Genomic DNA, 18637 nt, shown 5'->3' on the forward strand with positions numbered 1-18637 from the left:
AAACGTTGCACTCTCCTCTTGCGAAGTAAACATGCTGTGATTCAACAGGTACTGTAGCTGGTCATCTTGGGTTGGTTTTGAAACTTACTTGTCGCCACTGTTACGTTTTGTAAAACTCTAAAACCGATCAAAAGCAGAACAGAGAGCTGGGAAATGTGTCTACTTTAAATGAGGTGCTCAAGTATGATGTGGCAGTGTAATGACGTATGCCATTCATGTTCTTTGTACCTATAACCCATAATGAATTATGTAAACAACACAGAATGCTTAAGTAAACAATATAATTACAATAATACTGAAATATTAAATACACAATATGTCTCTGTATAATTTTGCCTTGATTGAGTTTAATACTTTTGTCATCATTTTGTTATCCCGAACTACTCCCTCAATGTATGGAGTAGGTTCTTTATTCTGATGGCCCAAGCACATTCAATGATATAGTTTTATCTTAAACTCTGCACTTGGCAAATATAATTAAAACTGTCTGTAAGCTTTCAATAGCTAAAAACTTGCTTGACTTCTTGCCTGTCTCTGATTTCTCTGCTGCTTTATTTTGTCCAGCTCAGTAATGTTATCCACAGATATTCTGTCAATATTCTTCACGTGTGTCTTGCTCAGATATTTCCTCCTTCTAAACCCATATGATGACTGTGATCTTCTTGTAGAAGGTTAACATAAGAATCAGAATCAGGTTTAATATCACTAGCGTATGTCATGAAATTTGTTATATATAAGTAATACGAAAAGAAAGTAGAGGTAGTGTTCATGGATTCAATGTCCATTCAGAAATTTGGTGGCAGAGGGGAAGGAGCTATTCCTGAATCATTGAGCGTGTGCCTTCAGGCTCCAGTACCTTCTCCCTGATGGTAGCAATGACAAGTGGGCACGTCCTGAGTGATGAGGGCCCTCAATGATAGATGCCACTTTCTGAGGCATCACTCCTTGAAGATGTCCTAACGCTAGGGAAACTATTGCCCATGATGGTGCTGACTGAGTTTACAACTTTCTGCAGCTTATATCGATACTGTACAGTTGGCTCCCCCCATGCCAGACAGTGATGCTGCCAGTTAGAAGGCTCTAAGTGTAGAAATTTATGAACATCTTTGGTGACATACCAAACCTCCTCCAACTCCTAATGAAATATATGAAACATGGAGAAAGATATTCACAAATCTTGCAAAACATGGTTCTGAAAACTAGTAGGAAAAATATTAAAAACATCCATAAATTGTTTGCCTAAATATTGCTATACATTCTCTGTTTCAGAATGTTTGTGGTACAGCAAATTGAAAATAGTAACCTCCTTCTTCTAGTGACTGAAGCATACTGTGACTGCAGCGTCTTCCCACCAGTCCTACTGGAACCGAAAGAAGTAAAATATATCCTTCATATAGCCTGTGTCATTATATCCCGCTGTAACTCTAGGCACAGAGACTAAGGAGATGATGAGGCTATGCAGGTCTGGGAATGATAATGATAGCTATAGAGGAGGGGAGAAGGGAGATAGAAGTGGTAGCTGAGGATTGGTGGGAGCTGGGTTGTGTGTTGTAAATCTATTGTCCTATTGTCAAATGTGGAAAATCAAGTATTGATTTTGACTCTGTTCTCCAACTATGAGGAAAAAGCTGTTTCAGAACTGTGATCTTCATACACCTTCTTTAAAATAAGATGCTAATAATTCACTTCCCGTTGAATCCAATTAACACACTTCTTAATCCATTTTAAAATTGCAGTCATTTATTAGGCTTTTGCCTGTGCTTGACTGAAGACCATGTTTATCTATTATGAATGTAAAGGTGGAATCTCACTGGGTTTTCTGATCTTTCAGTTATTCAGTGAGACTTAATGAGCTGTCAGCAATGACTGGACCTCAAATTGTAAAAAACCTAAAGCCATGATCCAGAAACAACTCTGGCAGCTGGGGGCAGAACTTTGCTGCATGTCAAATTTGTCAAAGAACTTAACACTTTTTAAACAACACTGACACTGCGAAACACTTGAAATCTATTAAAATTGACAGAAATAATTTTTAATAAAGCTACTCCATAATTGAAAAAAATAAAAGCACTTACAAATAATTAATCAGTCAAATATTTTTTTAAATCACCTGTCTTCCCTATTCTACAATTTGAAGGACCCCATTAAATTGAATTAGATCTCCACAACTACTCAATATTGGACTTATTATAAGTTAGAGAAAGGATTCCCAACATAATTCTGGGGCGTCCCAGCAAGACTGGGTTCTGTCACCAGCTGTCATGGTACCATCTGTCACTCAGAAAATCCTGCATTGATAACATTTCTGCAGGAAATCTGGACTTGCTTCATTTCAAATGGCTGAGCCTGGAACTGTTGGCCATATCCAACACTCTTCAGCCCAATTTGATTGGGCCTAGAGACATCATTAACCTCTTTATTTATAGGAAACAGGACAAGGAAGCATTGGCTCAGGACAACAGGACAAGTTGTCATCAAAACGTCTTTATTCTGTCTCCCTCAAAGACAATTCAGCAAATATTCCATCTGTAAATTTATATGTTTTTGAAGTTAGCCGTATATGGACTAAAATAGTCTGTGTCTGAAGAACATGGTAAATTCTGAATCTCAATTCAACTGCAAGATTATCTATGCTATGTCCAAGGAATCTGTACAGTTTCATAGAACATAGAATAATACAGCACAGTGCAGGCCCTTCGGCCCACAATGTTGTGCCGACCCTTAATCCCTGCCTCCCATAATAGTTCAATGATGAACTCCAACAGTATCTCAGAACACACATGCAAACTCCTAGATCTCAGCTCATGCAATATGCACCATTTTTAAAAAATTGAGCAAATGCATCATGGTTGCTACTCCTGATCTCTGCCTCAATTTCCTGTTTATTGCTCCCTAAGAGAAGTTATCCAAGCTTCATGCTAATGGAGAGAAGACTATATATCTTTCCTGGCCGACAAAAGCAGCAGGACTAACGTAAGCATTTGTCTAACTTGTAGGTTTCTCCTATATGTAGGACTGCATAGCCAACACGTGGTCTTAAATAGAACTCCTTGACAACTTTTCCAGCAGCATCTCAGAGGCTCTTTTTGCCCCTACCCCACAATGCAATCCCCCAAGAAAGAACATGCTTCCTGCAGTTGCTGTTTTTAATAGCTCATCTAGATCTTTCTGATCCGTGGAAAGAACTTTCCTACCCCTCTTCCTCAGTGTAACATCCATTCATTCAATAACAACTCTTTAATGCAGTTGAAAGAACATTGTGATACCACACCTTTAATAACTGGCTACAAAGATCAATGTGCTCAGTGTTGTCAACTGGAAATGCTGAGATAATCAATATTAGTGTGTCAATGCAGAGAGAAATCCAGCAACATTACACTGTGAACCTTGCAAATTTTTGATCATTGTGTGAATTTCTCAGCAAGTTTAGGGTGCTGAACATTAGTTTTTACACTTCTAAATGAATACGATTTCCAGCCCAGCATTGGATGGCAAGTTCTAATTTTCTGGATTTCTGAATATTTTGGTTTGCAGATTTGTTTGTAAACTTAATAACTTCTATAAGCTACTCTACCCTCAGCACAGTCATCATATTTAGCCTAAAGAAGACAAAGATGATGCAAAAAATATTTTAAAAAATACAATAATGTTTTGATATTATTTGCTTTTCATAATCAAACTATGGCCCTCAAACTATCAAATTTAGGAAAACATGCCAACTTTATGAAATTATACATCTCTCCTGCAGATTGTAGATATCAGGTGTTTTAGATACCTTGGAACAACCAGCATGGAGCATAAAGGGAATAGAAAAAGGAGAGGAGATGAGATTTACACTTGACTTTTTCAGCCCTGGAAGTTGAGGGAATAGATGCAGGAAAATCCTGCTGACGCTATCCATGATATTGTAATACTTGGATATCATTAGTAAATTCAATACTGCGTGTCAGCTCCAGATCCAAATTCCTTATCAAAATAATGTTTCCTGTGGTTTCTCTGTAGTGAACTGCGTATATTATTAAATTAAGAGTCTCAAAAAAGATTCATCTAAAATTCTAAAGCAATTTCAGGTAATAGTTTTCTTAGTTGAAATTCTCCTAACAAAATTGCAACTCATTAGAGGTGAACAAATCTCGTTAGGCAGCAATTCTCAAGGAAGATTCATGGGAGAATGAATGTCACAACCATGGTATGTAAATGTTTACATAAAATTAATATTGGATTATTCTTCAGAAATAAGCCCTACCAAGGGCAATAGCAAGCAACTCAAGATGCAGACATTTTAACAACACCCAGCCAGAGTCATGGGGTAACTGTCTTCACACATTCAGAGCAATATGGAGCCAAGTGCAGAGATATTGCAATGTGCAGGTTGGTGTACCCCTGAGGTAACAGAAGAAACTAGATGTGGGCACAAATTTACCTCTTCCTCTTCCCTAATATAATGTAAATTTTGAAGCTGATGCCAAGCAATAACATAAGGTATCTCTGCAACCCTCAGTTCACCTACATGGTGCTAATGCCAGACTAACCAGAATCTCACTGCTGTTGTTTTAACTTAACAATCTCTTTAGTTCCACTATACTCCCTTAACTCCAACGTAAATAATGCATCTGTGAAATGCCAGCGTATGCGATCGCAAAAGCTAAGGCGTCGACCTGATACATGCCATGCTTTCCATCCTGAGGTAAGGTGTAACTCAGGACTAACTGTTCCACAACAAAAAGTGGAACCATATACATATTTTTTGGCAAGGTAAAATAGATTGTTACAAGCTCTTGATTGAACCAATGTTGCTGGTCCTATTGTTGTAGCTGAATTCCATAACTCATAATGGTCCAGGACAAACAATTCTATGCAGTATTATGTGAAAGCATAATACCTGATGATATCTAGCAAATATCATGAGATGCCCTGAACTGGAATAATTGTGCAAAGGTAGGACATCATTTGCTGTCTATCTTCAACTCCCTGGTGCATTTCCTTTGCATTTGTTCTTAAACTGCATCAAACAAGTTGAGAAATTGTGACTGATGGTTAGGTGGTGCCATTTCCACAGTGTCACCAAACAAATACATGTTTCTGCCCATTGGCCAACAAAGTATTATGTATTGCAGGAAGACTCAGGATCAAGTGACTTATTCCATGGTCCTTGCCAATTAAGTAGTTGCCAGAAGCTACATATATGATAATTTCCTTCCTGTCAGTTTTCTTTCTCATTTGTGAATTTAAGACTACCTTGGCTCGGCATCTACCTCGAGTCCCCACAACTGAATATGCTGCTTTTGCTCATTGTTTTGGCTGAAATGCTAAGGGAAAATACAACTATTTAGATGAGGTACTGGTAGGCTGCTATTATTTAAAGTATTATCTCAGTATGAGCTACCATTTTCAGCAGAGTAAAAAACTTAAATGAGTGCGTTAATGACTAGTCATATTGTCTCAACAGGAAAACGCAGAGGAGTGTGGAGGGGTTTCAGGAATCTCTCCATCTGGAGTGCTGCTAGCATTTAATCTGGGCATGGCTGCTGCTGCTTTATGACGATGAACCAGAAGCGACACTGATACTGATTTAGAAAGTTTTGTGAAGGTTTTGGTCAAATCCAGTCAAATCTGATCAATCAAGCCTCATTCCATTGAACTGTTAACAAGCCATTGGATGAAAGACATTACTATCATTGCAAATGTTTCATATTTGTTCTCAAAAATACTTCTTTATTTTCAGCATTTAGAATGGTACAACTGCAGAAACAAGATAAATGACTCTCTGCAAGAAGATAGAGGAACTATCCCAATTTAGGTTTCTAAAAGTATGAGAACTAATGTGCAACAAATAAATCTCCACATAATTCTACTTGTTATTGGCTAATAGAAGCATTGTCTTTCTCTGGAGCTTGAAATGTGTAATACTGTAGTAAAGTTACCAGCAATTATTCTTTCCAGTAGTGTACTTCCCCTTTCAAAAATTTATATGAATATCTTCACTCTTCATTCTTTCCACATAATAAATTCTTTAGGTTACATCAGTTTCTGATTTATGTTTATGTAACAGCAATTTTAGCACTTGAGAACTGTTGAGCAATGTTCAGAGTATGACAGAGTTGGGATACACACTTAAGCACAGGATGTTTTCAAATCTCCAATTTTGTAAATATGTAAACGTGTGCAAACCTTACTGTGGTGCCTCCGTTTAATAAGCACACAAATTCGATTCGGGGCACCTTTTCTATCTAAAAGTTTACCATGGCAGGGACTTCTTTGCCACTGGAACCTTCTAGGTTACCTTATTGTACACCTGTTACATCAGGCAGTTGGAACACTCATTTCTATCGAGCAGTATCAAATGCTGTCTCTACAAGAGGAACCCTGTTTATGAAAAGGAAAAATCAATTAGATGTTTACAGGAACTGAGACCTTGAGATTAATCAATGACTTAACAGAATAGAGAAGGCTTTAAAGGCTAAATGACGATCTCTTGTTATAATTTCCAATTTTATTATGTTAGAAACATAGAAAATCTACTGCCTTTCATTGCTGTTACAACCCGAAGCCTTACAACCCTTCGCCCCACAATGCTGTGCCAAACATGTCCTTAGCTTACCTAGGGTTACCCATAGCCTTGTATTTTCTAAGCTCCATGTACCTATCCAGGAGTCTCTGAAAAGACCCTATCATATATGCCTCCACCACCATTGCCAGCAGCCCATTCCATGCACTCACCAATCTCTGCATAAAAAAAACCTTACCCCTGACATCTCCTCTGTACCTACTCCCAGGCACCATAAAACTGTGCCCTCTCGTGCTAGCCATTTCAACCCTAGGAAAAAGCCTCTGACTATCCACACTAATAATGCCTCTCATCATCTTGTACACCTCTATCAGGTCACCCCTCATCCTCCGCCTCTCCAAGGAGAACAGGCCGAGTTCACTCAACCTATTCTCATAAGGCATGCTCCCCAATCCAGGCAACATTTTTGTAAATCTCCTCTGCACCCTTTCTATAGTTTCCACGTCCTTCCTGTAGTGAGGTGACCAGAACCGAGCACAGTACTCCAAGTGGGTTCTGACCAGGGTCCTATAAAGCTGTAAGATTACCTCTCAGCTCTTGAACTCAATCCCATGGTTGATGGAGGCCAATGCACTGCATGCCTTCTTAACCACAGAGTCAAACTGCGCAGCAGCTTTGAGTGTCCTATAGACTGGGACCCCAAGATCCCTCTGATCCTCCATACTGCCATGAGTCTTACCATTAATACTATATTCTGCCATCATATTTGACCTACCAAAATGAACCACCTCACTCCATCTGCCATTTCCCAGCTCAGTTTTGCATCCTATCGATGTCCTGCTGTAACCTCTGACAGCCCTCCACACCATCCACAACACCCCCAAACTTTGTCATCAGCAAGCTTACTGATTCCTCCACTTCCTCATCCAGGTCATTTATAAAAATCACAAAGAGAAGGGGTCCCAGAACAGATCCCTGAGGCACACAACTGGTCACCGACCTTCATACAGAATATGACCCTCTACAACCACTCTTAGCCTTCTGTGACAAGCCAATTCTGACAAAGCAAGGTCCCCTTGGATCCAATGCCTCCTTACTTGCTCAATAAGCCTTGCATGGGGTACCTTATCAAATGCCTTGCTGAAATCCATATACACATTTACTGCTCTACCTTCATCAATGTGTTTAGTCACATCCTCAAAAAAATCAATCAGGCTCGTAAAGCACAACCTGCCTTTAACAAAGCTATGCTGACTATTCCTAATCATATTATGCCTCTCCAAATGTTCATAAATCCTGCCTCTTAGGATCTTTTCCATCAACTTACCAACCACTGAAGTAAGACTCACTGGTCTATAATTTCCTGGGCTATCTCTACTCCCCTCCTTGAATAAGAGAACAACATCTACAACCCTCCAATCCTCCAGAACCTCTCCCGTCCCCATTGATTTTTTTTATTACTAATTTTTTTTATTGCAACACCAACAAATTACATTCAATACAACCAATTGCCAATTACATTTTGACTGTTTATTCCAACCACCCCCCCAACCTTCATCACCATCCGCCCTCCACCCCTCTCTCCCCCATCCCTCTCCCCTTCACCAACCAACTGAATAGTAGTACATACACAGACGAAGCATTCCTATTTTAACAGAAGATCTTTTAAGTTAGATATCAAATTTGTCCACATTAAGACTGTGTTTGGTCGTGCATCATTTACGCTTGCTGATGAAAGTTCCAGGTAAGAAATGTCCAAAAAGCTCCGAAGCCAGTGAGTATTTGAAATATCATGGGGAGGTTTCCAACTCTGGACTACAATCTTCTTCGCTGCAGTCAGGCCTGCAGCCAGACTTTGCATGTTTTTTCCATAAGGGAAAGGTGGGAGTCATCATTTAGAAGATGTACAACGGGATCCATTAGTAATTTTACTCCCGTTAGTTCTGTAAGAATACTAATAACTCACTATAGGAAGGATGTGGAAGCATTGGAAAGGGTACAGAGGAGATTTACCAGGATGCTGCCTGGTTTAGAGAGTATGGATTATGATCAGAGATTAAGGGAGCTAGGGCTTTACTCTTTGGAGAGGAGGAGGAGGAGGAGGATGAGAGGAGACATCATAGAGGTGTACAAGATAATAAGAGGAATAGATAGAGTGGATAGCCAGCGCCTCTTCCCCAGGGCACCACTGCTCAATACATGAGGACATGGCTTTAAGGTAAGGGGTGGGAAATTCAAGGGGGATATTAGAGGAAGGTTTTTTACTCAGAGAGTGGTTGGTGCGTGGAATGCACTGCCTGAGTCAGTGGTGGAGGCAGATACACTAGTTAAGTTTAAGAGACTACTAGACAGGTATATGGAGGAATCTAAGGTGGGGGTTTATATGGGAGGCAGGACTTGAGGGTCGGCACAACACTGTGGGCCGAAGGGCCTGTACTGTGCTGTACTATTCTATGTTCTATGTTCTAACCTTCCCCCACAAACCAAAAACACCTGGACATTCCCATACAACATGTCTAAAAGAGCCAACGGTTCCGTGGGGGCAAAATGAGCAATATGGGTCAGGAACCAGTCCCATGTGATGTCTAATTCTCTGTGTTAAAAATGTTCTGTGACAAAATTTCAAGTGTAGATACAGATGGTTTGGGTTTTTCGAAGCACCGGCAACATTATCCCAAATCGCATCCAGTCTACGTCTTGTCCCAATTCAGATATGTCGCTATCCCAGGCTTTCATTCCCGATGTGGGCATATATTTCTGAGAGTTTGATTTATCATAGATATATGACACTATCTGTCCTGGAGCACTCTGTATCCAACTTAAAATGGGATGGTCCTTTAAATCTGACCCCCCAGGGAACGCCGTAGGCTTTACAAGCTGATCTTACTCTAAAGTAGAAGAAAAGAGAGTGTTTATCAATATTATATGAAGATATCAGTTCTTGAAAGCTAAGGATAGTACTTGTCCCATTAATATCTTGAAGAGTATTAATACCTTTATCCTCCCCAAGTTCTGTTAGTGAATGGTTCCCCCCCCCCAACAGAAAACAATTATTGTTCCTTAATGGAGATGATTTGCACCATACGCTTTTAAATTTTAGGAATTTTTCTGCTGCTCTAACCACTTGTAGCATATGGGTTAAAATTGGACCGTGATACAAATCAGATTTTTTGGTAGACATACCTATAAGGAGAAAGACCTTCAACCTTATTGGTGCTATTAGCTCTTGTTCTATATTTTTCTATGATGAAACTTTATCCTCCTCCATCCAATAGCCAAGACTTTTTAATACAAATGCCCAGTGATACAATTTAAAATTTGGACATGCCAATCCCCCATCTGATTTTTTGAGTTGTAGAGCTGACCACTTTATCTGGTCCCCACTGATGATGCAAAGTCCATCACCAGCGGCTCAGCAATCTCCTCCCTCGCCTCCCACAGTAGCCTGGGGTACATCGCATCTGGTCCCGAAGACTTATCCAACTTGATGCTTTCCAAAAGCTTCAGCACATCTTCTTTCTTAATGTCTATATGCTCAAACTTTTCAATCCACTGTAAGTCATCCCTACAATCACTAAGATCCTTTTCCATAGTGACTGCTGAAGCAAAGTATTCATTAAGTATCTCTGCTATCTCCTCTGGTTCCATACACACTTTTCCACTGTCACACTTGATTAGTCCTATTCTGTCACGTCTTATCCTCCTGTTCTTCACATACCTGTAGAATGCCTTCGGGTTTTCCTCAATTTGCTCGCTAAGGCCTTCTCATGGCCTCTTCTGGCTCTCCTAATTTCATTCTTAAGCTCCTTCCTGCTAGCCTTTAACCTTCTAGAAAGATGTGGAAGCATTGGAAAGGGTACAGAGGAGATTTACCAGGATGCTGTCTGGTTTAGAGAGTATGGATTATGATCAGAGATTAAGGGAACTAGGGCTTTACTCTTTGTAGGAGACATGATAGAGGTGTACAAGATAATAAGAGGAATAGATAGAGTGGATAGCCAGCGCCTCTTCCCCAGGGCACCGCTGCTCAATATAAGAGGACATGGCTTTAAGGTAAGGGGTGGGAAGTTCAAGGGGGATATTAGAGGAAGGTTTCTTACTCAGAGAGTGGTTGGTGCGTGGAATGCACTGCCTGAGTCAGTGGTGGAGGCAGATACACTAGTGAAGTTTAAGAGACTACTAGACAGGTATATGGAGGAATTTTAAGGTAGAGGCTTATATGGGAGGCAGGACTTGAGGGTCGGCACAACATTGTGGGCCGAAGGGCCTGCACTGTGCTGTACTTTTCTATGTTCTATGTTCTATCATTACCTAGTTTTTTGAACCTTTCGTAAGCCTTTCTTCGTGACTAGATTTTCAGCACGCTTTGTATACCACGGTTCCTGTACCCTACCATCCTTTCCCTGTCTCATTGGAACGTACATATGCAGAACACCGCACAAATATCCCCTGAACATTTGCCAAATTTCTGCTGTACATTTCCCTGAGAGCATTTGTTCCCAATTAATGCTTCCAAGTTCCCGCCTGATAGCTTCATATTTCCCCTTACTCCAATTAAATGCTTTCCTAACTTGTCTGTTCCTGTCCATGTCCAGTGCTATGGTAAAGGAGATAGAATTGTGATCACTATCTCCAAAGTGCTCTCCCACTGAGAGATCTGACACCTGACACCTGACCAGGTTGATTTCCCAATACCAGATCAAGTACAGCCCCTTCTCCTGTAGGCTTATCTACATATTGTGTCAGGAAACCTTCCTGAACACACCTACCAAACTCCACCCCATCTAAACTCCTTGCTCTAGGGAGATGCCAATCAATACTTGGGAAATTAAAATTTCCCACCAAGACAACCCTGTTATTATTACACTGTTCCAGAATCTGTCTCCCTATCTGCTCCTCGATGTCCCTGTTTCTATTATATGGTCTATTAAAAAAACTCCCAGTAGAGTTATTGACCCCTTCCTGTTCCTAACTTCCACCCACAGAGACTTAGTAGACAATCCCTCCATGACTTCCTCCTTTTCTGCAGCCATGACACTATCTCTGATTAGGAGAGCCACGCCCCCACCTCTTTTACCTCCCTTCCTGTCTTTTCTGAAACATCTAAAGCCTGGCACTCTAAGTAACCATTCCTGCCCCTGAGCCATCCAAGTCTCTGTAATGGCCACAACATCATAGCTCCAAGTACTAATCCATGCTATAAGCTCATCTGTTTTGCTCATGATGCTTCTTGCAGTAGAATAGAAACATCTCAAACCATCAGTCTGAGTGCATCCCTTCTCTATCACCTGCCTATGCTCCCTCTCACACTGTCTCCAAGCTTTCTCTATTTGTCAGCCAACCACGACTTCCTCCATCTCTTCAGTTCAGTTCCAACTCCCCAGAGATTCTAGTTTAAACTCTCCCCAATAGCCTTAGCTAACCTCCCTGCCAGGATATTGGTCCCCCTTGGATTCAAGTGCAACCCGTCCTTGTTGTACAGGTCACACCTGCCCAAAAAGAGGTCCCAATGATCCAGAAATCTGAATCCCTGTCCCCTGCTCTAATCCCTCAGCCACGCATTTATCCTCCACCTCACTCTATTCCTATACTCACTGGCGCGTGGCACAGGCAGTAATCCTGAGAGATTACTACCTTTGAGGTCCTGCTTCTCAACTTCCTTCCTAATTCCCAGTAGTCTGTTTTCAGGAATTCCTCCCTTTTCTTACCTATATCGTTGGTACCAGTATGTACCACGACTTCTGGCCGTTCTGGAAAGGCAACAACAGATAATAGTATCCATCAAAGAAACATATATATCTCTAGAAATTAGATGTCTTTTTTTTTTTGGTAGGCTGAAACATTATTGTATATGGCACCATGTCAGATCCTCCAAATAAATCACAAAAAAAGGCTATAAATAACATGTTTCTATTTAAGAAGATCATTTAATCATGACTTGTGTCTCTTTTCAGGCAATATCTTGAGGCTGAGGGTGATTTTCTACAGTTCTGTGAGTTTTAATGTAGCTGAAGAGGTCAATTTGAGACCACCAGATTCTGTGATAGGTGGGCAGGAGGTGTCTGACAGATAGGTGGCCTAGTTTAAGAAGTGGTACGTTCTTTATGTCAGACTAACATGCACTCCCAATAAATGGGCTTGGGGTTCTCAGTACCATCTTCAATGACACTGATCCATTTTGAGTGGTCACACCCAGAAGGATTGGGGACATTAGACTTCTTCAAAGAAGCTTTCTAAAAATAAAACTCCTCTAGCAGAACCTGACAGATGCGACCGACTTCCTATTTTTGAAGCTAACTCTCAACAAAGACAGACTTTAATAATGAAATTCACCATTATCTTCAGTGCACCAGCACAGCCTTTGGTGGTGTGACCTATGTCGATCCTGAAGGGAACTTTTCCAACTTACTGCAACAATTTGATGTGTAGCAATCGACGATGGACAGTCACTTTAAAAGGCTCAATCCCATTGATACCACATAGTAAACCTCTGTAGGCTGGAGAGAGGCAATGAAGCGTTCAGTGTAATTAAAAGCCCTAATGTCATCTTGTTGATCTTAGAATGTTCCTAAAGGAGTTGAGGGGTTTTTTCTGTATAAATACAATATTTATAAACTTAAGAACCTTAGTTTCCAGATTTTCACCGAATCGAAAATAAATTAAGTGAACCTGATTGCAAAATGTACCAGAGACTGTTATAGGAAATTCTCTATTCACCATGGGATTTTCTGCCAAAAGTTATGTCTTCTATTCTAAACATTTTAATATATGCTCTAAATGGTTCATTATCATTCATTTATCAATCCTCCTCCTCATGCTGTTTAAATTCAAATCATTTTAGCTTTTTTTTCCTCAGGAGCCAAACTGAAGACTACATTGAACATTTAATTTAAAACGGCACCTTTTTCTATTTTTGATTTACAGTTAAGATATTAGAACATTTGTCTGGCCAAACTTTTTTTTGCTGTCATCAAACTTTCCATATATCCCCATAGGAGGGGTTCATAATTACTTTTTCTGGAAAAGGAACAGCAAAGGATTACTAATAGCTAAAGGTTCTCAATGCTCAACTTTAATACTCTCGTGTAGATTAAGATGAGTAAGCAATAAATTTTCAAAGTAAAAATGTTTCTGCAGTTATGACTCATGAGAAAAATTAACTTAGTCATGTTGTTTACTGGAAAGTAACCTACACACTTGTCTAAGGTGGCCTCCATGAAGATCCCAATAGCCTTTTACCAGCCTACATACAAATACTATTCAAACATTTCAGCAGTTAATATCCAATCACATTAGTTATCCAACAAAAGATGGTAAAAGAAAGCTAACTACACATGTGCTATTTGATCAGGAACATTATTTCACCCCTTTCCCATTGAGAGCAAGAAACATGATAGATCAGTGTAATCTAACAGTGGTGCAACAGGTTTATTTTCTTTCAGATTGGATGTCCCTTTGCTTTATTTCATTCTGAAGTGACAGCAATACAATACAATGTTGGAGAGGGTTCAAAGAAGTTCACAAGAATGATTCCAGGACGTGTACTGGGCCGACTCGCTGGAATTTAGAAGAATGAGAGGTGATCCCATTGAAACCTCTCGGATGCTGAAAGGGAATTACAGAGGCATGACAGAGGAGTTGGCCAAAGTTGATTGGAAGGGGAGACTAGCAGGGATGATGGCAGCAATGGCTGGAGTTTCTGGGAACAACTCAGAAGGCGCAGGATAGATCCATCCCAAAGAAGAAGAATTTTAAAGTCAGGATGACACAACCATGGCCAACAAGGGAAATCAAAGCCAAGGTAAAAGCAAAAGAGATGGCATATAATAAAGCAAAGCTTACTGGGAATATTTTTAAAACCTACAGAAGGCAACTATAAAAAGCTATGGGGGATGATTAAATATCAAGGTAAGTTAGTTAATAATATCAAAAGTGATACCAGAAGTTTTTTCAGATATATGAAGAATAGAGAGGCATGAGTGGATATTAGACCATTGGAAAATGATGCTGGAGAGAAGTGATGGAGGACAAGGAAATGACAAACAAACTAAATAAGTTTTTTTTTAACATCAGTTTTCACAGTGGAAGACAGTATGTCGGACGTTCAAGTGTGTCGAGGGGCAGAAGTGAGTGCAGTTACTATCACTAGGGAGATGGGGCTCGGGAAACTGAAAGGTCTGAAGTTAGATAAATCACCTGGACCTGGTGGACTACACTCCAAAATTCTAAAAAGAGATAGCTGAAGAGATTATGGGGGCATTAGTAATTATCTTTTAAGAATCAATAAATCCTAGCATGGAATATTGTAAATGTCACTCCACTCTTCAAGAAGGCAGCGAGGCAAAAGAAAGGAAATTATAGGCCAGTTGACGTGACCTCAGTGGTTGAGAAGATGTTGGAGTTAGTTGTTAAGGATGTGGTTTCGTGGCACTTGGAGGCACATGATAAAATAGGTTACTTTCAGTGTGGTTTCTTTAAGGGAAAATCTTGCCTGACAAATCTGCTGGAATCCTTTGAAGTAAATAACAAGCAAGATAGACAAAGGAGAATCAGTTGATGTTGTGCACTTGGATTTTCAGAAGGCCTTTGACAAGGTGCCACACATGAGGTTGCTAAACAAGATGAGAGCCCAAGGTATTGCAGGAAAGATACTAGCATGGGTAGAGCATTGGCTGATTGTCAGGAGGCAAAGAGTGGGAATAAAGAGATCCTTTTTGGGATTGGCTGCCAGTGACTAGTGGAGTTCTATAGGGGTCTGTGTTGCGACCGATTCTTTTTATGTTATATGTCAATGATTTGGATGATGGAATTGATGGCTTGGTGGCCAAGTTTTCAAACAATATGAAGAAAGGTGAAGGCGCAGGTAGTTTTGAGGAAGCAAAGAGGCTAAGGGGGACTTGGACAGATTAGGAGAATGGGCACAGAGGTGGCAGATGGAATACTGTGTCAGGAAGTGCATAGTAATGCACTGTGGTAGCAGGAATAAAAGCATAGACTATTTTCTAAATGGGGAGAAAATTCAAGAATCTCGGGTGCAAAGTGATTTGGGAGTCCTTGCAGGATTCCCTAAAGGTTAATTTGGTGAAGCTTCACTCAGGGAATTGTGAGCAGTTTTATTCCCCTTATTTAAGAAAGGATGTGCTAATGTTGTAGAAGGCTCAGAAGAGGTTCCCAAGAGTGATTCCGGGAAAGAAAGGGTTATCATATAAGCAGCGGTTGAAGGCTCTAGGCCCGTTTTCACTGGAATTCAGAAGAATGAGGGGACTCTCATTGAAACCTATTGAATGTTGAAAGGCTGAGATATAGTGGATGTCAAGAGGATGTTTCCTTTGGTGGGGGTATCTTGGACCAGAGGCCATAGCCTCAAATTACAGGGATGTTGATTTAAAACAGAGATATGGAGGAATCTTTTTTAGCCAAACGGTGGTGAATCTGTGGAATTTGTTACCACAGGCTGCTGTGGAGGCCAGATCACTGGCTGCAGTTAAGGTGGAGGTTTATAGGTTTTTGATTATTCAGGTCATGAAAGGTTATGGGAAGGAGGTAGGAGAATGGGGTTGAGAGGAAAATGGATCAGCCACGATGAAATGGTAGAGCAGACTTGATGGGCTGAGAGGCCTAATTCTGCTCCTATGTCTTATGGTCTAACGACACTGGAGAAATTGTTGGCAAAATCTTGTAAAATTCCAACAGCAGCTAACTAACACCAGCAGCTTCAGAAATCTGTGTAAAATCATTATAACAAGAATGCAGCAGAAAACAAAGCATATCACTTGTGCAAATTCAAATAATATGGCAAACTATAGGAAATGAAAAGCCTCATAAAACAATATTTTCAAATATTTTTATTCCCAAAATTAAAATCATTACAGATGGCATAACAGCAAAAAGTAAGCTGTGAAAGCCAATCAGAAGTTCATGTTATTTTGAAAAGATTATTGACTTCATTGTATACAGTAGAGCAGCAAACTCATTCTCAATTCTTTCCCCAACTGTTTTCATAACCACATTTGGGAAAAAATTGAGAATGTGCTTGCTGCTATATACAGTGAAGACAATAGCCTTTTCAGAATAACTTGAACATCTGATTCCAATATTTCTATTTACTTTAATGTACCATTTTCTGCATCACTATTTCCCATTCAGCTGATATCAGCTGAGGTCAGGCAATACTTCACTTGCCCTGCTGCTAATAAATTAAAGTCTTCACTCTCCAGGGCGCAGGCCTGGGCAAGGTTGTATGGAAGACCAGCAGTTGCCTATGCTGCAAGTCTCCCCTCTCCACGACATCAATGTTGTCCAAGGGAAGGGCATTAGGACCCATACAGCTTGGCATCAGTGTCAACGCAGAGCACTGTGTGATTAAGTGCCTTGCTCAAGGACACAACATGTTTCCTCAGCTGGGGCTCGAACTCACAACCTTCAGATTGCTAGTCAAATGCCTTAACCACTTGGCCCCGTGCCCACACTGCTAATATATATATATTTAATTGCCATCTCCCAGCATATCTGATACAACTGCAGAACATGCCAACGCTTATAGTCCTTCATTCTCGAATTGAGGAGCAAAGCAAATGGATCAGAATCTGCTGTGGTCTGAAAATGTCAATGAGATTTCCTATAATTTTGGTGTTTAGCTTAAAATACTTTTCAATTACTGAAATAAGTGAAAGTTTATTATACTCCTAAAGCAAAAAAAAACTGCAAATATTGGATATCTGTAATAACAGAAGATGTTAGTGTTATGTTTTCTAACTCCATAAACAAATTGAAAGATCAACACAGGCGCCAGGGAAAATGTGTCATCTAGTTTTTACTTTTAGCTAGGCGTGCACGTATGATGTGGTGGTGTAATGTCGTATGCCATTCACATACCTTTTACATATAACCTGTAATGAATTATGTAAACAAAGAATGCTTAATCAAACAGTACTTTTACAATATTACTCAAATATTACTAAAATATTAAATACAATACAGTTAGAAATGGCAAGAAGCAGGATTTGTGGAGCAGGAAATATTTGTGGTTAAAGAGATTGCAGAGAAAAAAAAAAGGATGGCAAATTGATGTTAACAAAGAATGTGTTGAAGGTCTGTAAATGCCAATCTGTCTGTCTACAGAACATGTAAGTACAGGGAGACGAGCAAGAACATAGAAGAGAAAAATAATTAATGCTGGAATTGTGAAATATAGAGCAGAAAATTGCTGGAAATCTGAAATGAAAAAAAACACTGGAAATATCCATCAGGTGAGGCAATATCGATGAAGGGAGAAATTTTGAGTTAACTGGCATTAATAACTTTGAACAACCTCAGCTGATATCAATCTGTCATCCATTTTAATTGGCCTCCCTCCCTCTTCTCTGAAACTCCTTGTACCTGTTTCTTGCTCCACATGTCCTGTCTGACTTATCCCACTAATTTAAAAATACCTTACCCTGATGACTATAATCACACAAAGTGAAACACACTAAATTTTAAGAATTACAAGTGAGATGCTGCTACAACAGAAGGAGTGTTTGGGCTGCTGGTGGTAGAAAGGGAACAGTAAAAGGGTCCACGTTGCATCTCATGTGGTTAAGGTGTCTTGAGAAGGGGATTGGTTGCTGTTGGGAATGATAGCGTGCAACAGGAAGTCACAGATCTCTTTGTTACATTAAAGGAGAAGGGGAAGGTCAATGTTTCTGATGGTGCTGTCACATTGGAGGTGTGATGTTGCATCTGGATGCTGATGGATAGAAGATGCTGAAGGACCCCCCCCCCCATAGGGCAACAGCAGAACAGCCTGACTTACCCCACAGAGGTGAGGACAAGAAGAGACAAACACCAAAGAACAACAGACAGTTCCATCTCTGCTTCGGGGTAGCTCTGAGTCACAGTTACAGCCAGCAACTCCAGCTGGCTACAGAAACAGCCAGATCCCTACCTAGCTCAGAGTGGCTGACAGCCACTCAGCTGGCCCAGGAAACAGCCGAATCCATACTGCAAAGACCACTCCGACTACTGATAGCAAGGCTCCATGAGGGGATGGTTCCCTAACGCGGCCTAAAGATGGCAAGTGGCCACTCTAGCCTTCCACCAGCAGGTTGCTCCTAAGGGATCTCAACAAGACAAAACCAGCAGCCCACA

General features: G+C 40.3%; 1 protein-coding gene across 1 annotated transcript in view; it reads left to right on the forward strand.

Annotated features, from left to right (window-relative positions):
* Positions 1–5542, forward strand: part of cacna2d4a (calcium channel, voltage-dependent, alpha 2/delta subunit 4a) — a 359181-nt gene extending 353639 nt beyond the window's left edge. Inside the window, exons 34-36 of the mRNA XM_072269300.1 lie at positions 1270–1382; positions 4605–4687; positions 5450–5542. Coding sequence (XP_072125401.1) covers positions 1270–1382; positions 4605–4687; positions 5450–5542 — 289 coding nt within the window. The remainder of the gene's footprint in view (positions 1–1269; positions 1383–4604; positions 4688–5449) is intronic.
* The last annotated feature ends 13095 nt before the right edge of the window (positions 5543–18637 follow it).

This window comes from Mobula birostris, chromosome 9 (assembly GCF_030028105.1).
Source record: "Mobula birostris isolate sMobBir1 chromosome 9, sMobBir1.hap1, whole genome shotgun sequence".
NCBI lineage: Eukaryota > Metazoa > Chordata > Chondrichthyes > Myliobatiformes > Myliobatidae > Mobula > Mobula birostris.